A 22,234-nucleotide genomic window follows, 5' to 3' on the forward strand; every position below is an offset into this window, starting at 1 on the left:
GCTCTGTCTGTCTGTCTGGCTCTCGCTCTGTCTGTCTGTCTGGCTCTCGCTCTGTCTGTCTGTCTGGCTCTCGCTCTGTCTGTCTGTCTCGCTCTGTCTGTCCTGCTCTGTCTGTCCTGCTCTGTCTGTCTGTCTGGCTCTGTCTGTCTGTCTGGCTCTGTCTGTCTGGCTCTGTCTGTCTGGCTCTGTCTGTCTGTCTGGCTCTGTCTGTCTGGCTCTGTCTGTCTGGCTCTGTCTGTCTGTCTGTCTGTCTGTCTGTCTGGCTCTGTCTGTCTGGCTCTGTCTGTCTGGCTCTGTCTGTCTGGCTCTGTCTGTCTGGCTCTGTCTGTCTGTCTGCTCTGTCTGTCTGGCTCTGTCTGTCTGTCTGGCTCTGTCTGTCTGGCTCTGTCTGTCTGTCTGTGTCTGTCTGTCTGTGTCTGTCTGGCTCTGTCTGTCTGTCTGTCTCTGTCTGCTCTGTCTGTCTGGCTCTGTCTGTCTGGCTCTGTCTGTCTGTCTCTGTCTGTCTGGCTCTGTCTGTCTGTCTGGCTCTGCTCTGTCTGTCTGGCTCTCTCTGCTCTGTCTGTCTGGCTCTGTCTCTGTCTGTCTGTCTGCTCTGTCTGTCTGTCTGCTCTCTGTCTGTCTGTCTGCTCTGTCTGTCTGGCTCTGTCTGTCTGGCTCTGTCTGTCTGGCTCTGTCTGTCTGGCTCTGTCTGTCTGGCTCTGTCTGTCTGGCTCTGTCTGTCTGGCTCTGTCTGTCTGTCTCGCTCTGTCTGTCTGTCTCGCTCTGTCTGTCTGTCTCTCGCTCTGTCTGTCTGTCTCTCTGTCTGCTCTGTCTGTCTGGCTCTGTCTGTCTGGCTCTGTCTGTCTGGCTCTGTCTGTCTGGCTCTGTCTGTCTGGCTCTGTCTGTCTGGCTCTGTCTGTCTGGCTCTCGCTCTGTCTGTCTGTCTGGCTCTCGCTCTGTCTGTCTGTCTGGCTCTCGCTCTGTCTGTCTGTCTGGCTCTCGCTCTGTCTGTCTGTCTGGCTCTCGCTCTGTCTGTCTGGCTCTCGCTCTGTCTGTCTGGCTCTCGCTCTGTCTGTCTGGCTCTGTCTGTCTGGCTCTCGCTCTGTCTGTCTGGCTCTCTGCTCTGTCTGTCTCGCTGTCTGGCTCTGTCTGTCTGTCTGTCTTGCTGTCTGGCTCTGTCTGTCTGTCTGTCTCGCTCTGTCTGTCTGGCTCTGTCTGTCTGTCTGTCTCTCGCTCTGTCTGTCTGTCTGTCTGGCTCTCGCTGTCTGTCTGTCTGTCTGGCTCTCGCTCTGTCTGTCTGTCTGGCTCTCGCTCTGTCTGTCTGTCTGTCTGTCTGGCTCTCGCTCTGTCTGTCTGTCTGTCTGTCTGGCTCTCGCTCTGTCTGTCTGTCTGTCTGTCTGGCTCTCGCTCTGTCTGTCTGGCTCTCGCTCTGTCTGTCTGGCTCTCGCTCTGTCTGTCTGGCTCTCGCTCTGTCTGTCTGGCTCTCGGTCTGTCTGTCTGGCTCTCGCTCTGTCTGTCTGGCTCTCGCTCTGTCTGTCTGTCTGTCTCACTCTGTCTGTCCTGCTCTGTCTGTCTGTCTGGCTCTGTCTGTGTCTGTCTGTCTGTCTGTGTCTGGCTCTGTCTGTCTGGCTCTGTCTGTCTGTCTGGCTCTGTCTGTCTGTCTGGCTCTTGTCTGTCTGTCTGGCTCTCGCTCTGTCTGTCTGTCTGTCTCGCTCTGTTTGTCTCTCTGTCTGTCCTGCTCTGTTTGTCTGTCTGGCTCTGTCTGTCTGTGTCTGGCTCTGTCTGTCTGGCTCTGTCTGTCTGTCTGGCTCTGTCTGTCTGTCTGGCTCTGTCTGTCTGTCGCTCTGTCTGTCTGTCTGTCGCTCTGTCTGTCTGTCTGTCGCTCTGTCTGTCTGTCTCGCTCTGTCTGTCTGTCTCGCTCTGTCTGTCTGTCTCGCTCTGTCTGTCTGTCTCGCTCTGTCTGTCTGTCTCGCTCTGTCTGTCTCGCTCGCTCTGTCTGTCTCGCTCTGCTCTGTCTGTCGCTCTCTGTCTGTCGCTCTCTGTCTGTCGCTCTCTGTCTGTCGCTCTCTGTCTGTCGCTCTCTGTCTGTCGCTCTCTGTCTGTCGCTCTCTGTCTGTCGCTCTCTGTCTGTCGCTCTCTGTCTGTCGCTCTCTGTCTGTCGCTCTCTGTCTGTCGCTCTCTGTCTGTCGCTCTCTGTCTGTCGCTCTCTGTCTGTCGCTCTCTGTCTGTCGCTCTCTGTCTCGCGCTCTCTGGCTGGCTCTCTCTGTCTCGCTCTCTGGCTGGCTCTCTCTGTCTCGCTCTCTGGCTGGCTCTCTCTGTCTCACTCTCTGGCTGGCTCTCTCTGGCTGGCTCTCTCTGTCTCGCTCTCTGTCTGGCTGGCTCTCTCTGTCTGGCTGGCTCTCTCTGTCTGGCTGGCTCTGTCTGGCTGGCTCTGTCTGTCTGTCTGGCTGGCTCTCTCTCTCTGTCTGGCTGGCTGGCTGGCTCTGTCTGGCTGGCTGGCTCTGTCTGGCTGGCTGGCTGGCTCTGTCTGGCTGGCTCTCTCTCTCTGTTTGGCTGGCTCTCTCTGTCTGGCTGGCTGGCTCTCTCTGTCTGGCTGGCTGGCTCTCTCTGTCTGGCTGGCTGGCTTTCTCTGTCTGGCTGGCTGGCTCGCTCTGTCTGGCTGGCTCTCTGTCTGGCTGGCTCTGTCTGTCTGTCTGGCTCTGTCTGTCTGGCTGGCTCTGTCTGGCTGGCTGGCTGTGTCTGTCTGGCTGTCTCGCTCTGTCTGTCTGTCTCGCTCTGTCTGTCTGTCTCGCTCGCTCTGTCTGTCTGTCTCGCTCTCTGTCTGTCGCTCTCTGTCTGTCGCTCTCTGTCTGTCGCTCTCTGTCTGTCGCTCTCTGTCTGTCGCTCTCTGTCTGTCGCTCTCTGTCTGTCGCTCTCTGTCTCGCGCTCTCTGGCTGGCTCTCTCTGTCTCGCTCTCTGGCTGGCTCTCTCTGTCTCGCTCTCTGGCTGGCTCTCTCTGGCTGGCTCTCTCTGTCTCGCTCTCTGTCTGGCTGTCTCTCTCTGTCTGGCTGGCTCTGTCTGTCTGTCTGGCTGGCTCTGTCTGGCTGGCTCTGTCTGTCTGTCTGGCTGGCTCTCTCTCTCTGTCTGTCTGGCTGGCTGGCTGGCTCTGTCTGGCTGGCTGGCTGGCTGGCTCTGTCTGGCTGGCTGGCTGGCTCTGTCTGGCTGGCTCTCTCTCTCTGTTTGGCTGGCTCTCTCTGTCTGGCTGGCTGGCTCTCTCTGTCTGGCTGGCTGGCTCTCTCTGTCTGGCTGGCTGGCTTTCTCTGTCTGGCTGGCTGGCTCGCTCTGTCTGTCTGGCTCGCTCTGTCTGTCTGGCTCTCTGTCTGGCTGGCTCTGTCTGTCTGGCTGGCTCTGTCTGTCTGGCTGGCTCTGTCTGGCTGGCTGGCTCTGTCTGGCTGGCTGTGTCTGGCTGGCTGGCTCTGTCTGGCTGGCTGGCTGGCTCTGTCTGGCTGGCTGGCTGTCTCTGTCTGGCTGGCTGGCTGGCTATGGCTGGCTGGCTGGCTCTCTCTGTCTGGTTGGCTGGCTCTGTCTGGTTGGCTGGCTCTCTGTCTGTCTGGCTCTCTGTCTGTCTGGCTCTCTGTCTGTCTGGCTCTCTGTCTGTCTGTCTCGCTCTGTCGGTCTCTCGCTCTGTCTGTCTGTCTGTCTGTCTGTCTGTCTGTCTGTCTGTCTGGCTCTCTGTTTGTCTGGCTCTCTGTCTGTCTGGCTCTCTGTCTGTCTGGCTCTCTGTCTGTCTGGCTCTCTGTCTGTCTCTCGCTCTCTGTCTGTCTCTCGCTCTCTGTCTGTCTCTCGCTCTCTGTCTGTCTCTCGCTCTCTGTCTGTCTCTCGCTCTCTGTCTGTCTCTCGCTCTCTGTCTGTCTCTCGCTCTCTGTCTGTCTCTCGCTCTCTGTCTGTCTCTCGCTCTCTGTCTGTCTCTCGCTCTCTGTCTGTCTCTCGCTCTCTGTCTGTCTCTCGCTCTCTGTCTGTCTCTCGCTCTCTGTCTGTCTCTCGCTCTCTGTCTGTCTCTCGCTCTCTGTCTGTCTCTCGCTCTCTGTCTGTCTGTCTCGCTCTCTGTCTGTCTGTCTCGCTCTCTGTCTGTCTGTCTCGCTCTCTGTCTGTCTGTCTCGCTCTCTGTCTGTCTGTCTGTCTCGCTCTCTGTCTGTCTGTCTGTCTGTCTCGCTCTCTGTCTGTCTCGCTCTCTGTCTGTCTCGCTCTCTGTCTGTCTCGCTCTCTGTCTGTCTCGCTCTCTGTCTGTCTCGCTCTCTGTCTGTCTCGCTCTCTGTCTGTCTCGCTCTCTGTCTGTCTCGCTCTCTGTCTGTCTCGCTCTCTGTCTGTCTCGCTCTCTGTCTGTCTCGCTCTCTGTCTGTCTCGCTCTCTGTCTGTCTGTCGCTCTCTGTCTGTCTCGCTCTCTGTCTGTCTGTCTCGCTGTCTGTCTCGCTCGCTGTCTGTCTGTCTCGCTCGCTGTCTGTCTGTCTGTCTGTCTCGCTCTCTGGCTGTCTGTCTGTCTCGCTCTCTGGCTGTCTGTCTGTCTCGCTCTCTGGCTGTCTGTCTGTCTCGCTCTCTGGCTGTCTGTCTGTCTCGCTCTCTGTCTGTCTGTCTGTCTCGCTCTCTGGCTGTCTGTCTGTCTCGCTCTCTGGCTGGCTCTCTGTCTCGCTCTCTGGCTGGCTCTCTGTCTCGCTCTCTGGCTGGCTCTCTGTCTCGCTCTCTGTCTGTCTGTCTGTCTCGCTCTCTGGCTGTCTGTCTGTCTCGCTCTCTGGCTGGCTCTCTGTCTCGCTCTCTGGCTGGCTCTCTGTCTCGCTCTCTGGCTGGCTCTCTGTCTCGCTCTCTCTGGCTCTGTCTCGCTCTCTCTCTGGCTCTGTCTCGCTCTCTCTCTGGCTCTGTCTCGCTCTCTCTCTGGCTCTGTCTCGCTCTCTCTCTGGCTCTGTCTCGCTCTCTCTCTGGCTCTGTCTCGCTCTCTCTCTGGCTCTGTCTCGCTCTCTCTCTGGCTCTGTCTCGCTCTGTCTCGCTCTCTCTCTGGATCTGTCTCGCTCTCTCTCTGGCTCTGTCTCGCTCTCTCTCTGGCTCTGTCTCGCTCTCTCTCTGGCTCTGTCTCGCTCTCTCTCTGGCTCTGTCTCGCTCTCTCTCTGGCTCTGTCTCGCTCTCTCTCTGGCTCTGTCTCGCTCTCTCTCTGGCTCTGTCTCGCTCTCTCTCTGGCTCTGTCTCGCTCTCTCTCTGGCTCTGTCTCGCTCTCTCTCTGGCTCTGTCTCGCTCTCTCTCTGGCTCTGTCTCGCTCTCTCTCTGGCTCTGTCTCGCTCTCTCTCTGGCTCTGTCTCGCTCTCTCTCTGGCTCTGTCTCGCTCTCTCTCTGGCTCTGTCTCGCTCTCTCTCTGGCTCTGTCTCGCTCTCTCTCTGGCTCTGTCTCGCTCTCTGTCTGTCTGTCTGTCTCGCTCTCTGTCTGTCTGTCTGTCTCGCTCTCTGTCTGTCTGTCTGTCTCGCTCTCTGTCTGTCTGTCTGTCTCGCTCTCTGTCTGTCTGTCTGTCTCGCTCTCTGTCTGTCTGTCTGTCTCGCTCTCTGTCTGTCTCGCTCTCTGTCTGTCTGTCTGTCTCGCTCTCTGTCTGTCTCGCTCTCTGTCTGTCTGTCTGTCTCGCTGTCTGTCTGTCTGTCTCGCTCTCTGGCTGTCTGTCTCGCTCTCTGGCTGTCTGTCTGTCTCGCTCTCTGGCTGTCTGTCTGTCTCGCTCTCTGGCTGTCTGTCTGTCTCGCTCTCTGGCTGTCTGTCTGTCTCGCTCTCTGGCTGTCTGTCTGTCTCGCTCTCTGGCTGTCTGTCTGTCTCGCTCTCTGGCTGTCTGTCTGTCTCGCTCTCTGGCTGTCTGTCTGTCTCGCTCTCTGGCTGTCTGTCTGTCTCGCTCTCTGGCTGGCTCTCTGTCTCGCTCTCTGGCTGGCTCTCTGTCTCGCTCTCTGGCTGGCTCTCTGTCTCGCTCTCTGGCTGGCTCTCTGTCTCGCTCTCTGGCTGGCTCTGTCTCGCTCTCTCTCTGGCTCTGTCTCGCTCTCTCTCTGGCTCTGTCTCGCTCTCTCTCTGGCTCTGTCTCGCTCTCTCTCTGGCTCTGTCTCGCTCTCTCTCTGGCTCTGTCTCGCTCTCTCTCTGGCTCTGTCTCGCTCTCTCTCTGGCTCTGTCTCGCTCTCTCTCTGGCTCTGTCTCGCTCTCTCTCTGGCTCTGTCTCGCTCTCTCTCTGGCTCTGTCTCGCTCTCTCTCTGGCTCTGTCTCGCTCTCTCTCTGGCTCTGTCTCGCTCTCTCTCTGGCTCTGTCTCGCTCTCTCTCTGGCTCTGTCTCGCTCTCTCTCTGGCTCTGTCTCGCTCTCTGTCTGTCTGTCTGTCTCGCTCTCTGTCTGTCTGTCTGTCTCGCTCTCTGTCTGTCTGTCTGTCTCGCTCTCTGTCTGTCTGTCTGTCTCGCTCTCTGTCTGTCTGTCTGTCTCGCTCTCTGTCTGTCTCGCTCTCTGTCTGTCTCGCTCTCTGTCTGTCTGTCTGTCTCGCTCTCTGTCTGTCTGTCTGTCTCGCTCTCTGTCTGTCTCGCTCTCTGTCTGTCTGTCTGTCTCGCTGTCTGTCTGTCTGTCTCGCTCTCTGTCTGTCTGTCTCGCTCTCTGTCTGTCTGTCTCGCTCTCTGGCTGTCTGTCTGTCTCGCTCTCTGGCTGTCTGTCTGTCTCGCTCTCTGGCTGTCTGTCTGTCTCGCTCTCTGGCTGTCTGTCTGTCTCGCTCTCTGGCTGTCTGTCTCTGTCTCGCTCTCTGGCTGTCTGTCTCGCTCTCTGGCTGTCTGTCTGTCTCGCTCTCTCTGGCTGGCTCTCTGTCTCGCTCTCTGGCTGGCTCTCTGTCTCGCTCTCTGGCTGGCTCTCTGTCTCGCTCTCTGGCTGGCTCTCTGGCTCTCTGGCTGGCTCTCTGTCTCGCTCTCTGGCTGGCTCTGTCTCGCTCTCTGGCTGGCTCTGTCTCGCTCTCTGGCTGGCTCTGTCTCGCTCTCTCTCTGGCTCTGTCTCGCTCTCTCTCTGGCTCTGTCTCGCTCTCTCTCTGGCTCTGTCTCGCTCTCTCTCTGGCTCTGTCTCGCTCTCTCTCTGGCTCTGTCTCGCTCTCTCTCTGGCTCTGTCTCGCTCTCTCTCTGGCTCTGTCTCTCTCTCTCTCTCTCTGGCTCTGGCTCTGTCTCTCTCTCTGGCTCTGTCTGCTCTCTCTCTGGCTCTGTCTCGCTCTCTCTCTGGCTCTGTCTCGCTCTCTCTCTGGCTCTGGCTCGCTCTCTCTCTGGCTCTGGCTCGCTCTCTCTGGCTCTGGCTCGCTCTCTCTCTGGCTCTGGCTCGCTCTCTCTCTGGCTCTGGCTCGCTCTCTCTCTGGCTCTGGCTCGCTCTCTCTCTGGCTCTGGCTCGCTCTCTCTCTGGCTCTGGCTCGCTCTCTCTCTGGCTCTGGCTCGCTCTCTCTCTGGCTCTGGCTCGCTCTCTGGCTCGCTCTGGCTCGCTCTCTCTCTGGCTCTGGCTCTGGCTCTCGCTCTCTCTCTGGCTCTGGCTCGCTCTCTCTCTGGCTCTGGCTCGCTCTCTCTCTGGCTCTGGCTCGCTCTCTCTCTGGCTCTGGCTCGCTCTCTCTCTGGCTCGCTCTGGCTCGCTCTCTCTCTGGCTCGCTCTGGCTCGCTCTCTCTCTGGCTCGCTCTGGCTCGCTCTCTCTCTGGCTCGCTCTGGCTCGCTCTGGCTCGCTCTGGCTCGCTCTGGCTCTCTCTCTGGCTCGCTCTGGCTCGCTCTCTCTCTGGCTCGCTCTGGCTCGCTCTCTCTCTGGCTCGCTCTGGCTCGCTCTCTCTCTGGCTCTCTCTGGCTCGCTCTCTCTCTGGCTCTCTCTGGCTCGCTCTCTCTCTGGCTCTCTCTGGCTCGCTCTCTCTCTGGCTCTCTCTGGCTCGCTCTCTCTCTGGCTCTCTCTGGCTCGCTCTCTCTCTGGCTCTCTCTGGCTCGCTCTCTCTCTGGCTCTCTCTGGCTCGCTCTCTCTCTGGCTCTCTCTCGCTCTCTCTGGCTCTCTGGCTCGCTCTCTCTCTGGCTCTCTCTGGCTCGCTCTCTCTCTGGCTCTCTCTGGCTCGCTCTCTCTCTGGCTCTCTCTGGCTCGCTCTCTCTCTGGCTCTCTCTGGCTCGCTCTCTCTCTGGCTCTCTCTGGCTCGCTCTCTCTCTGGCTCTCTCTGGCTCGCTCTCTCTCTGGCTCTGTCTGGCTCGCTCTCTCGCTGGCTCTGTCTGGCTCGCTCTCTCGCTGGCTCTGTCTCGCTCTCTCTCTGGCTCTGTCTCGCTCTCTCTCTGGCTCTGTCTCGCTCTCTCTCTGGCTCTGTCTGTCTCTGGCTCTGTCTCGCTCTCTCTGGCTCTGTCTCGCTCTCTCTCTGGCTCTGTCTCGCTCTCTCTCTGGCTCTGTCTGTCTGGCTCTGTCTCGCTCTCTCTCTGGCTCTGTCTCGCTCTCTCTCTGGCTCTGTCTCGCTCTCTCTCTGGCTCTGTCTCGCTCTCTCTGGCTCTCTGGCTCTGTCTCGCTCTCTCTCTGGCTCTGTCTCGCTCTCTCTCTGGCTCTGTCTCGCTCTCTCTCTGGCTCTGTCTCTGCTCTCTCTCTGGCTCTGTCTCGCTCTCTCTCTGGCTCTGTCTCGCTCTCTCTCTGGCTCTGTCTCGCTCTCTCTCTGGCTCTGTCTCGCTCTCTCTCTGGCTCTGTCTCGCTCTCTCTCTGGCTCTGTCTCGCTCTCTCTCTGGCTCTGTCTCGCTCTCTCTCTGGCTCTGTCTCTCTGGCTCTGTCTCGCTCTCTCTGGCTCTGTCTCGCTCTCTCTGGCTCTGTCTCGCTCTCTCTCTGGCTCGCTCTCTCTCTGGCTCTGTCTCGCTCTCTCGCTGGCTCTGTCTCGCTCTCTCGCTGGCTCTGTCTCGCTCTCTCGCTGGCTCTGTCTCGCTCTCTCGCTGGCTCTGTCTCGCTCTCTCGCTGGCTCTGTCTCGCTCTCTCGCTGGCTCTGTCTCGCTCTCTCGCTGGCTCTGTCTCGCTCTCTCGCTGGCTCTGTCTCGCTCTCTCGCTGGCTCTGTCTCGCTCTCTCGCTGGCTCTGTCTCGCTCTCTCGCTGGCTCTGTCTCGCTCTCTCGCTGGCTCTGTCTCGCTCTCTCGCTGGCTCTGGCTGGCTCTGGCTCTCTCTGGCTGGCTCTGGCTCTCTCTGGCTGGCTCTGGCTGGCTCTGTCTGGCTCTCTCTGGCTCTCTCTGGCTGGCTCTCTCTGGCTGGCTGGCTGGCTGGCTCTCTCTGGCTGGCTCTCTCTGGCTGGCTGGCTGGCTGGCTCTCTCTGGCTGGCTCTCTCTGGCTGGCTGGCTGGCTGGCTGGCTCTGTCTGGCTCTCTCTGGCTGGCTCTCTCTGGCTGGCTGGCTGGCTCTCTCTGGCTGGCTGGCTGGCTCTCTCTGGCTGGCTGGCTCTCTGTCTGTCTGTCGCTCTCTGTCTGGCTGGCTCTCTGTCTGTCTGTCGCTCTCTGTCTGGCTGGCTCTCTGTCTGTCTCTCGCTCTCTGTCTTTCTGTCTCTCGCTCTGTGAGCTGGTTCTCCCCCTCGGTTAGCCAGACATAAGACCCACTCTCCATGCTGCGACTATTCAGATTGCCACATGTATCACTCCCTCCTGTCGCCCTACTGTTGATTCACATCCCTCCAAGCCCGCCCGCTCAAACCTTCCCAGCCAATTACAGACAGCCCTGCAGGCACCTGTGCTTTGCTGGCCCCAGGCCCACTGAGAAACATCTGCTGTCTACTTTTAAACAAGTTGTTGGAAAGGAGGTTATATAGAAAATGTAGGCAAAGATGGGCACGTGCCCAAAGAGCGCTAACAAGCGTGTGTGTGTGTCTTCCAGATGGATCCTGAATACAGAGTTAGTAAGTTCCTTACCCTGCTGAGAGAACAGGGAGCGTAAGTAGAACACTCTACTGTTCCGTCCCCTCACACCACCTTGTTCTTGTTTGGGTTTGTTGTTGGTTAACGGATTTAATGAAAGCATGTCTCCTTGCTCCCCACAGGTTGGGTTCTATACCCATCTAAGTCCACGGTGGAGCTGCATTGCCCAGCAGTTAGCTGTCTCTCCCAGTAAGTACTTGAACAAAGCGTAGAGCAGGGTTGGAATCAAACAAATATGCAGATTCTCCCTCTTTCTCTTCCTTCCTGTTCTTCTAACTCTCCCTCACGTTTACCCTCAGTGGCTGAGGAGCGGAAGCCTGGGTGCTGTCCATCCCCCAACACTCCCCGTGTCATCTCTGTACCTCGTGTTTCCATGGCAACGCCCAATGACCCAGCCTCTTCCTCATCAACACGACCTCTCTGTGTGTGTGTGTGAATTTAAGTGAGAATGAAGCACTTGTTCTGTGTACAATTTTGATTTCTGATTCAAATGGCACTCTATTCCCTATATAGTGCACTGCTTTTTGACCAGAGCTCTATAAGGTCCTGGTCAAAACAAGAGCACTGAATAGGGTGCCATTAGTGACGCATCCAAAGTGTTGTGATCTGTGCTGCTAGCACTCTGTGGGATTTTATGTATAAAAAGCAAAAATAAGGTGGTTGTATGTTTAACTCAGTAGGTATTAGATGAGGAAAGTGTTAGCACAAACGTGTATACGATGACCTATTGTGAGTTCGATATTACGCGCGTAGATCTCTAATCATTCCAGGAAATGATGGTTCCAAGCCTTTACCCTTTGCTCTGCTCACTTTTTGGTTTTTATTATGTTTTCATTTTTGACTCTCTTTGTTTTATGAATAATTGTCATGGATACTTAATCATGTTACAAAAAATATTGATTAGATAGTAACTGGAAAAACGGATCCATTTTCAGACCACGACCATTTTAGAAGGGAACCCCCCCCCCCCCCCCAACCACGCCTGGTATTCCTGTTGAAATAGTTTCTGTATCATGCTGTTCTCTATGAATGACCTTTGTTGTGCCTTTGCCTGCTGGTGGATGGCCGTGTTGTTTCTCTGTGGACGAGGCGAGGGAGTGATAAGTGGTGGTATACTAGGTTTAAAGCATATCGTTGTTACTCTCTGCAGTTACTGGTGGTCCTCTCAGTGTTTCTGCGGTGTTGTGAGCTGTCGTTCAGCCTGTGTAGCTAACAGAAATAACATCCTATGCCAGAAAGTGTCTGCCTTTATAGAACAGGAGAGATGTGGTTCTTTTTCAGGATGGCACTACCCTCTTTTGACTATGAACCCATGTGCCTTATCTCTACCTCCTAGTCCTGATACATCAGAGTCTCTGTACACTGTTCTGTATAAAGGCTATATGCCCGACATTATAGCTCGCTTCCCCCCCGTCCCCAATCCGTGTGCATGCCTAACACACTGCCATTTATATACAGAAGTACAGTATGCAGGTTTGTTTCAGATAAACACGATTCAAGTGTAAATGTATGGATATATCAACCAGGTGTATACATTATTTGCAGTGACCAGTGTGCTTTTTTTTCTCTAAATCTATTTGTAATGAAGTCTTGAATGCTGTAAAACTTATGACAAGTTGCAATTGTATTATCGCAATAAAATTGGACACATTAACATTTCGTACAGTACTTTTCTAAGTGTGTGTGTGTGTTATTGATTGATGCAGATGCACGTGTCATTTACCTATAGATTTTATCAGGGAGAAATGGACTTGATTGAGACAAATTGCAGACGTTTCACAGAGTTCTAGAGCAGATTGAGACATTATTTTGAGTTAGTGAGGATCGGACTATTTATTAAGCATGGATAACTGTCTATCACAGTTAGGAACACCATCGCAGCTTGCCATTTAAAAAATGAGTTCAAAAGTGTTATGTGCAATGTCTATATACATGATTTGGTAAGGAAATGTAGAGGAATCGATGCTTACAAACTGAAATGATTAGAAAAGTACCTCTGGCTAAGAAGCAAAAGCATGAGACAGTAATTTGTTCTTCAAATATATAATCTTAGTTCAGATATATACACGTTGTATAATAAATAATATTTATAAAAACATAACATTTTCAGATTATAAAATAAAAAGGGAATTATTAACTTTAAAACCTTTGTACAAAACTTTGGATATAGCGGGCAAGAAAGCAAGGAACGACAAAGTGCCCTGGTAGGGAGGGCTTTTTAGAGGGTGACGCAGTTGCTAAACTGCCATATGTCACAGAGAGGAGCCTATACTACCTGGGGTAAACTGTATTTGTTGTTAAATATAATGAATAGGAAGCACGAAGGACTGTCAGAACATGTTGTGTGGAAACCTCAGTTTATCCCACGTGCCTGCCATCCCTAACCCTTACACCCCTGTCACTGGCAGTCAGCACATCAGCTGTATCCCAATAGGCTTACATAACCTTCTTACCCTCGTCTCCTCCATTTGTCTCCCACAGACACGTCGTCTCTGAACAAGTTTCCAACATATTGCTTCTATTGTCAAGACGTTTCACATCACTGACAATTTAAGGGAAGGAGATGAGGAAAGGGGGCTATTGATGACTTGACACTTTCTGCTTTCTCCACTTGTCATCACCTTTCACTGGTGAGCAGGGTTTCGCTTAGAACAAGGACCTCACAGCACTAAGAGGAACCTAATGAAATGGACCGTCCGAGTGTTCGATACAATTATAATCTCATTGTCGTAGTATGACCCGCTATTAGTATCATTATTCATTAGCATTGGGCCTATTGCAAGTGCAAAATGACCTGGTGATCCATGAATTCAATGTTAATCCAATGAAGTACGACCTCTTAAACCTGAACCCTGTATCTGTTGTCGTGAACATTTTCTTCTCTATGACATATCGTTATAATGTCCTCAAAGACTGTAAAGGGAAATTCCAGAAAAGTGTATCTGATCTTGAGATCAACAAGAAGAATGCATTTGCTCTCATAAATAACAATTGCTAACGTTCCACCTCCTCCAGACAGTTTGTGTACAGCTGAATAGTGCATACATGTGCAGAAATGTCCATGAGTGGAAACAAGCATGTTTGGTTCGTGCACATGTCCCTTCCTGCATACCACCTCCAGTCCCGGCCCATTGCTAATATTTCAGAAATGTGGGGCTATGAAATCACGCTCTAGCACATCTTCCAGGCGTCTCAGATAGGTGACTGCTGCAGTACAGTACCAGTACAGGGGTTGAGAAAGTGGAGATTTCATCCGCTCAGTAGCTTAGTTTAGAAGGGCAGGGTCCAGTAAACAGCCCGCTCAGTAGTTAAAAGTGGTAGGTTCCTGGGCTGCTGCCGTGTGTTCAGTACGGTTTGGATTGACGAGTGACGTTGGGGAACTGCTTGCGTTCACAATAGTCCACCAGCCAGGTGATTGACTGGTGAAATCAGGTGTTAGTTAAAAAGGATGTCCATTCGAGAGCAATAAATTAAGAAGGGGTCATGGCCCAATGCTGCAGGAATGTGAACTGGTCAAACTGACTGAGCTTGTTCCAATGGAAATGGGCCGTCCCATATGGAGGTTGCAGGGCTTGGAAGAAGGATATGAGGGACATTTTTATCACAAGGGTCCAGAAGTATGGAGTTCCCGTACAGAAATGCCACTCCCCATTGGTGTCTGTCTGTACTTAAGTCTGTATGCATGCGATGACTGCAGTGTGTCTGCGATGGCCGCTGTGGTCCATCATTCTGTCCGAGCGAGCGCACAAGGCTCTCACTTGCACGTGTGCACGTCGTAGACGCGCACACACTCCTGGCAGCTGACGTAGCAGCACCAGTGGAAGATGCAGTGGCACTTCTCCTTGCGCTTCTCAGTCCGAGTGTTGTGGCCCCTGCCGCAGCAGAGCAGGTCGCAGCCCTCGATGCCGTGCGAGGACACATTGCAGGCGCGGTCGCGCGTGCCGAATGAGCCCGTCTCCGGGTTGGGCTCGCAGAAGTTGGGCGAGCCCTCGTAGTAGACCAGGTCGCGCTCCGTGGGGTGCTTGAAGAAGGCGTACTTGGCGCGCAGCGTCTCCACCCAGCCGCGCGACTCGCGGTGCTTCTCCACCACCATCTCCGAGGCGCTGTCGTACTTGTCCTTCAGGTAGTCGCCCAGCATGCGGAAGTCGGGCTGCGCCCACCAGCATGTTTTCACCTCGCAGCTGCCCGACAGGCCATGGCATTTGCAGCGCAGGTGCATGTGGTCCAGGATGGTCTGAGAGAAAAAGAGAGATGAATTCACCACAGTGTACAGTAAATGTGATTGGTAGCTTGTCAATATAACACATTCTGTCTGATGGTGATTTGTTTAGTCTGGGTTTCAGTTTGTTTAGTCTAGGGGCATGTTTGTTTTGTCTATCACCCATATTGTTTAGTCTTTCACCAGACAGCCCATTTTTGAACAAATATTCTTATCAATAACCTGAGTGACTACTGAGTACCGACCTGTGGGTTGAGAACAACATGCTACCTGGCTCGGTCTACAGCTGTGGTTCAGGCAGCTGTGAAACAGAGGCAGGCGTTTGTAGCGTGCAGCCGCTAATTCATTCTGAAGTCACTGCGTTTATGTGAGAAAAGCTCTCTTCATCTTTGTTTAGATTTGTTGTGCTTTAATTCCCCAACTATATTTAGCTGCAGAATTCCCCCAGCTGCGGCGGAAGGCAGGTGTGTGTGTGGCACCTTTGGGCGAGAGGGGAGTGGGGGCGGTGAGGGGTGGAAAGGTTCTTAGTTCTGACATCATGTCCTGGGCTTGTCAGGCCCCTGGCATCTCCCAGGGGACCCGAGGTAAACAACGGAGCGTGAGTGGGCCAGGTGGGGCGGCTGGGATCAGGGTTGAGAGAGAGAAAGGGGTCCTGACAAGGCTGCCTGCCGTTTTGCAGCTCCTGTGGTCTCCCTGCTCCTGTCTAGTCAGATCAAAGGATTGCCTTGTTGCCGTTGTGGTCTCTCCAATTGCCCCTCAGCATGTTGGTGAGGAGTAGCTCACCAGATATTGCACTGAGAAATGACAGCAGCGAGTGATGGTTTAAGTCCGAGCTGATTCCCTTCTCTTCCCCCTCACACTAACTCTGGTTATTTGTCTCTCAGGGAATTTCGGTTAGGAAAGGCAGGGCCATTTACAATTTTTTTTTACATCAGATAATTACCCAATCATTCAAGTTGAAGTGCTACTTTTCAGGCAGGAACTCGCAGAAATGTGGACTGAACTTAAGTCAAATACCAAAATCCTTCCTGTCATAGAATTAGTAATCTGGTACTGTAATGTTTACTGTGGATAATTCCATCCGATTGCCAAACAAGCAGATCTTTGTTAATTGTATCTTTGCTACTGTGCATTTTTTTTTTAAAAATCTTTCTTTAGTTACAGGCCTGGGTGTGTTCAGGGTGTGTCCTGTATCATTGTCTACTGATATATGTGTACGGAATATACTTAAGTTTATACACTGCATCCCGCTTGGCTGTGTAGTAAACTGTGGTACATATATGTATCTACATTACGTCCTTTGTGTTACCAACAGTTGTATACTTAACTGTATAGTGTGTACTACCAATATATCCATGCCAGCTGTGCAGTACAGTAAATCCTCAGTGTAGGTCTATTTACCGTGCGTCCTGCTTCGTTGTTGTGCCGATTCATAGCCGAGCGCGCGTCGGGGCGGTTCTCTCTGGCATCTGCAAACTCTCTGGACACCAGCACCCCGAACTCAGCGTCCTCGCTGCAGCCGCCCCACTTCCAGCCCTCCCCCGGGGGACCCTTGTGGTGGGAGTCACAGCCACACATGGTGGACGTGCCCTCGGCGCAGGACCGAGTCACAGCAAACGCCACCCCCGCTGATGCGACGGCGTGGACGAACGCCGACTCTCTGGTCGCTAGAGAGAAAAAGATAAGAGGATATTAAAGGAATCAATCTTTAGTGCCACATCTTCTGAACGCAGCACTTTTCACTGCTGCCAACTTCAATACGGCAGGGTCAATGAAAAGGATACTGCAAGAATTTAAAAAAAGATTCTGAGACATGTCCGTGAGAGGAGTTAAAACATTAGACTCTGATCACTACCTATGGTTTTTGAAACACGTCGTAGCGATATGGCTACAGTAGACAGTGTCCCCTGGCTGTGACATCAACCTATTGTGGCTGGTGTCAGTCGGGCCTAATGTTCAGTGAGATCTCGGTGACCTCCTGTCATCCCCGAGGTGTGCTGTTTTGCATCTGGATAGTGTTTCAGGAATGTTGTCCCCCCCCCCCCTCCCTCCGTCAGAGCCCACAGGGCCTCTGGGTAGAAACTGAGCAGGCCATCTGCTCTGCTCTGCTGCCGTGTTCGTGCTGAGAGATGGAGTTACGCCTCCTTTGAGCGCAACCGCTTATTATGTAACCAGACACCATTGTTTCGCAATCACAGCACACTTACTGTGGGCTCATCCATTTCTCTGCTGCACCACCTCAGACTGCACACACACACACAGGCAGGCAGGCAGGCAGGCACACACACACACAGGCAGGGACACACACCACACACAGGCAGGCACGCACACACACTCAGGCAGGGACACACACACACGCAGGCAGACACACACACACACACACACACACACACACACACACACACACACACACACACACACACACACACACACACACACACACACACACACACACACACACACACACACACACACACACACACACACACACACACACACACACAGGCAGGGACACACACACACGCAGGCAGGGACACACACACACGCAGGCAGGCACGCACACACACACACACACACACACACACACACACAGGCAGGGACGCACACACACACACACACACAAACCCGGAGGGTAAGGGGAGGGTCTACTCCCTGCAATGGATTCACTGTTAAATCTAGGGAGGCCCACCCCCCCTAAAACTGACTGTAGTTAGTAGTGTTCTCTACTACATACCTGCAGGGACGTTAGTTACTCTACAGTGCAAGCCGATCTACAAGTCTTTGTGGTGCTGATTTGCATTAAGCAGAGAGAATCATAATTTGTAAAAGGTGTAGTCTGGGTTGCCAGGGGACATTTCATGTGTTCATAAAGTGAATTAGCGTTCACAGCCTTTCATGAGGTTACACTTTTTTATTTGAGCATTTTAAGTTACACATCCTTTGTTTGAATGAAACCTTCATGTGAACGGCTGAATAGGGTCATAGGTTCATAATAGGGTGAGAGGTCATATGGCTGCTCTGATGGGAAATCCGGGGAAGTGGAAACGTATTAAAAGTCACTAGATTACCACTAAACATCACCTCTTATCTACATGAAAGCATGTCTCACACTATCTAATCAGTTAATACATCTTCTAAACGTATAGTCACTAAACCATGACTAAAGAAATTGTCTCAAGTGTCCACAATCTACATTTTTCCCCCCCAGTGTGCTTCATGCTAAGTGAACAGCTATAAAGCAACATTTTTGTGCTAAAACCTGTGAATGTTTGTTTGATTGGATCACATACACCTCTGGTTGGGAGGCGACCGGGAGTCCCAGCTACCCTGGCAAGCCCTGCTGGGCTCTCCACAACAGGGGCCTGTGAGCTGTGGGCCCCTGGAGCTCTGGTTGTCAGCCAAGGCTAGTGCTGCTCCTGCTACCTGCTGGGCCCATCAATCCGCCTTTGTTTCCCTTGTGTCACACTGTATTACCCACACAAAGGGCCCAGCGACTCGCGCCCCCACAACTCCGCTCTGCCCAGAGCTGGCATTCCCTTAACCCCCCCCCAACACCCTCCCTCTGCCACCACCCTGAAACACCATCCTCCAATACCACCACCACCTCCACTCCCCATTTCCCCCATAGTAGTTAAGGTGGTGGTGGACTGGTATAGCCACCCTGGTCTGGGGCCCCTTCCCTCCTCGCCAACCCCTTGCCCGTCACTCCGACTCAGGCTGCCCCCCTCCCTCGCCAGCACCCCCTGCCTTCCTTCCACTTCACCCCAACGTGCCGGCCCGGGGTAGGTTGGGAGATTCCCTTTCAGCCTGGTTTCATGACAGAGTCAAAAGGGCGTGTGAATGGAGCGTCCGTGGGAGCCGGGCTGTGTGAGGCGCGCACTGGTCTTCATGCACAGTAGGGGTTGAGCTGAGCCCCCCAGCCCTTTTATATTGCCTGTAATCTCATTTGGCCTCCCCTCTCCCTTTTTATTTATTTTATTGAGGAGAGCGAGGGAGGTTCACACTACCCATTCCTGCCCAGATCCCTTCCCCTCTGACACACAGGCTAATTCATTTCCAATCAGCAGCCTCACTCCACAACACAAAAACCCATCTTCATCATTAGGGATTTCAAGGCGTACTCCGAGCACCCCCGGGTTCTGTTTTTGTGCGTTCTGTGTTTTTGCATCAGATTGTTTAAAGCAACCAGTCAGTGTCAAGACCGTCGGTGCTTAGTATTTAGTGTGAAAAGCCTGATAGATGATCTCTCGTGTGTCAACTGTAACAACTGCGTATCAAATTGAATTGTGTGAGCTAATCTTGAGCGATTCACAACACCGACTAAACTTCTTTCACTGTCTAAAAACGTCAGCGAGGTTGGGAAACCCGGGAAGAAGACACACAAACTCAAAAGACGCGATGTTGAAGGTAGAGCGGTGGATGGACGTTGAATCATCTGTCCCTCCTTGTATCGGCGCTCATTTCTCACTGCAGTAAGGAAAGGTGTATAGATGGTACTGTTATTACCCTGTGAGTCATTTGTCAGCCGGAGCACAGGGGACAGGCAGTGCTCATCTCCAGAGTAGCGGGTTCTTCTATTCCTATGTCAGCTTGCTGTACTTTCCTCACACTTGTTCACACTTTTTCTCACGTTTTCTCACTTGCATGTCCTTTAATGTTTGTATCACCGCCATGAGAAAAAGTAGAACCCGGCAAACCCCCTAGAACCTGCAAACCTCCTAGAACCTGCAAACCCCTGCTGAGATCAGATTATCTCATTTTTTTACAGAGTAGTCCAATATCATTCTTCTTGTACATCATTTTTTTTTTTGTATGTTCTATATGATACTTGGCTGTCATTCATATATCCCCCTCAAAAATATAGAACCGATGTCCCTCATATAAATACCTCATTAGTAGTATTCGGCCATTGGGGAGAGGAGTATATTTGTATTCTTTAGACAAACAGTCCTGTTAGAGTAAGAAGCCTACCCTTGTCCAGCACAGGGCCGAAGATGGCTAGGTTGTCCTTGATGGTGGTACAGTTCCAACGCCGGCCCCTGAACTGGTGCTGGCACTCCTGGATGCCCAGCTTCACGCCCTCGGCCACGCTGGGCATGATCTCGATGTAGTTGCGACAGAAGCGCAGCTGCTTGGGCACCAGGCCAGGGATGGAGCCGCACAGAATGGGTTGGGAGCCCAGAGACGAGTACTGCTGCCCCAGGGCTAGGGACCTGCAACACACAGAGAGAGGGGGAGGGGGGGGGGGAGTATGTCACGTACCATCCCAGCCAGACATAGTATCACTACCTAGCGCCTACGCTACACAGTCTCCCACAGTCTCTCCATACAGCTTTCTAAGGAGAAGCTATCTATAGGATCTGCTGCCATTGAGTAAAATAGAGTGCCCTCTCTGAACTCACTGCCTCAATGAGAGGGAGGGTTATACAGTATATGCCAGGGGAGGCCCTCCACAGAGGCAGATTGTCCCAAAAAAGAGGATTGCCTCTCAATATACAAATGTAGCTTTTTTGTCCCAGTGGTTTAAAATATTCTGTGCTCATAGTTGGATTTGCAGCCGGTTTGTGTTGATTTTAGTTATTCTGTGGGGAATGGTTTGACTTGGTGAGTGTTATTGACTTTATGAGCCCCCCCCCAGCAACAGAAGCTAATAGCCCCTCTTCAGGGAAGGGATATGACCTATTCGTATTGACTTTTCAAAGTGCTCCCTCTTGTTAGCCTCCAGAGACCCTGATGATTCGAAAGATAACACACACACGAACCTGTCTGTTTGTTTCTCCTCTGGGGAAGGCCCCATGTACAATGATAAGACACAAACACACCAGTGGCTCATTTCTTTGTTATTCGTTTGTGGTTTACCTATTGATGATATGTGATCTGTGTCTGTGTGATTTAAGATTGACTGGGTGTTTGTGTGCAGTTCAGTGTGTGGTAATGGACATAAGGCATTCCTAAAACTCCCGGTGCCTCACTTTGGGCTGGCATATAAACTCAGCCAAAAAGAAACGTCCCTGTCTTTCAAAGATAATTCGTAAAATTCCAAATAACTTCACAGATCTTCATTGCAAAGGGTTTAAACAGTGTTCGCCATGCTTGTTCAATGAACCATCAACAATTAATGAACATGCACCTGTGGAACGGTCGTTAAGACACTAACAGCTTACAGACGGTAGGCAATTAAGGTCACAGTTATGAAAACTTAGGACACTAAAGAGGCCTTTCTACTAACTCTGGAAATCACCAAAAGAAAGATGCCCAGGGTCCCTGCTCATCTGCGTGAACATGCCTTAGGCATGCTGCAAGGAGGCATGAGGACTGTAGATGTGGCCAGGGCAATAAATTGCCATTTCTGTACTGTGAGACGCGTAAGACAGCGCTACAGGGAGACAGGACGGACAGCTGATCGTCCTTTCAGTGGCAGACCACGTGTAACAACACCTACACAGGATCGGTACATCCGAACATCACACCTGCGGGACAGGTACAGGATGGCAACAACAAATGCCCGAGTTACACTAGGAACGCACAATCCCTCCATCAGTGCTCAGATTGTCTGCAATAGGCTGAGAGAGGCTGGATTGAGGGCTTGTAGGCCTGTTGTAAGGCAGGTCCTCACCAGACATCACTGGCAACAACGTCACCTATGGGCACAAACCCTCTGTCGCTGGACCAGACAGGACTGGCAAAAAGTGCTCTTCACTGATGAGTCGCGGTTTTGTCTCACCAGGGGTGATGGTCAGATTCGTGTTTATTGTCGAAGGAATGAGCGTTACACCGAGGTCTGTACTCTGGAGCGGGATCGATTTTGAAGGTGGAGGGTCCGTCATGATCTGGGGCGGTGTGTCACAGCATCATCAGACTAAGCTTGTTGTCATTGCAGGCAATCTCAACGCTGTGCGTTACAGGGAAGACATCCTCCTCCCTCATGTGGTACCCTTCCTGCAGGCTCATCCTAACATGACCCTCCAGCATGACAATTACCACCAGCCATACTGCTCGTTCTTTGAGTGATTTCCTGAAAGACAGGAATGTCAGTGTTCTGCCAAGGCCAGCGAAGAGTCCGGATCTCAATCCCATTGAGCACGTCTGGGACCTGTTGGATTGGAGGGTGGGGGCTAGGGCTATTCCCCCCAGAAATGTCCGGGAACTTGCAGGTGCCTTGGTGGGGTAACATCTCACAGAAAGAACTGGCAAATCTGGTGTAGTCCGTGAGGAGGAGATGCACTGCAGTACTTAATTGGTATTAATTGGTATCACTTATGATCTTGATACTGATTCCCTGACAAGTCAATGTTTTTAATTGGCTGTTTTTGATTTTGTTATACTCTTGTGAATTCTATGTTTTTTACTAGATTACTTGTAGTTGTTCATGTTGTTTGTCTGTAATTTTTGTAATGACTTGGTGCTGCCTATCTTGGCCAGGACGCTCTTGAAAAATAGATTTGAATTCTCAATGAGCCCTTCCTGGTTAAATAAAGGTTTAATAATATTTTTTTAATGCAGCTGGTGGCCACGCCAGATACTGACTGTTGCTATTGATTTTGTACCCCCCCTTTGTTTTCGGCGACATATCGTTCCATTTCTGTTAGTCACATGTCTGTGAAACTTGTTCAGTTTATGTCTCAGTTGTTGAATCTTGTTATGTTCATACAAATATTTACACAAGTTATGTTTGCTGAAAATAAACACAGTTGACAGTGAGGACATTTCTTTTTCTGCTGAGTTTAGATGTGCCTAAACATGGATTAATCACCACAACGAGACAGCCCAGATCAGTCAGGGATGCCAGAAACCATTATAGTTTCATTGAAGTAATTAATTTTAATTGACAGATTTTTCTCCTAAGATAAGGGGGGGGGGTGATGTTTGCTATGTCCATGTTTTAACATGCTTACTATGATGACAAGCTCAAACAAAACTGCACGGCGTCTTCCAGAAGTTGTTATGTTTGCCATAAAGTAGTTATGGGATTTTGTAGTTTTATTGTTTATTTATTCAAAGTGTATGCAGCTTTCATAAACACACAAACATGCCCTTACCTACCTACAGATATAGGACCTGTTGAGGTTTTTCCTGCACACCAGGAAATTTGTGCAGAAAGTTCTTGTAGTCTAAGGCACTGCATCGCAGTGCGTCACTACAAACCCGGGT

At 52.1% G+C, this 22,234-nt stretch overlaps 2 protein-coding genes across 2 annotated transcripts in view; one reads left to right on the forward strand and one right to left on the reverse strand.

Moving 5' to 3' along the window:
* The window catches only part of LOC124039882 (vesicle-fusing ATPase-like), a 108,631-nt gene extending 97,099 nt beyond the window's left edge, over window positions 1–11,532 (forward strand). Inside the window, exons 20-22 of the mRNA XM_046356396.1 lie at window positions 9,824–9,879; window positions 9,987–10,053; window positions 10,164–11,532. Of these exons, the coding sequence (XP_046212352.1) occupies window positions 9,824–9,879; window positions 9,987–10,008 (78 nt within the window). The 3' untranslated portion in view covers window positions 10,009–10,053; window positions 10,164–11,532. The remainder of the gene's footprint in view (window positions 1–9,823; window positions 9,880–9,986; window positions 10,054–10,163) is intronic.
* A 393-nt stretch (window positions 11,533–11,925) lies between these two features.
* Window positions 11,926–22,234, reverse strand: part of LOC124039213 (proto-oncogene Wnt-3) — a 48,407-nt gene continuing 38,098 nt past the window's right edge. Inside the window, exons 2-4 of the mRNA XM_046355118.1 lie at window positions 19,055–19,296; window positions 15,485–15,750; window positions 11,926–14,098 (exon numbers count right to left, since the gene is read on the reverse strand). Of these exons, the coding sequence (XP_046211074.1) occupies window positions 13,619–14,098; window positions 15,485–15,750; window positions 19,055–19,296 (988 nt within the window). The 3' untranslated portion in view covers window positions 11,926–13,618. The remainder of the gene's footprint in view (window positions 14,099–15,484; window positions 15,751–19,054; window positions 19,297–22,234) is intronic.

The sequence above is a fragment of the Oncorhynchus gorbuscha genome, linkage group LG07, assembly GCF_021184085.1.
Source record: "Oncorhynchus gorbuscha isolate QuinsamMale2020 ecotype Even-year linkage group LG07, OgorEven_v1.0, whole genome shotgun sequence".
In the NCBI taxonomy this organism is placed as follows: Eukaryota; Metazoa; Chordata; class Actinopteri; order Salmoniformes; family Salmonidae; genus Oncorhynchus; species Oncorhynchus gorbuscha.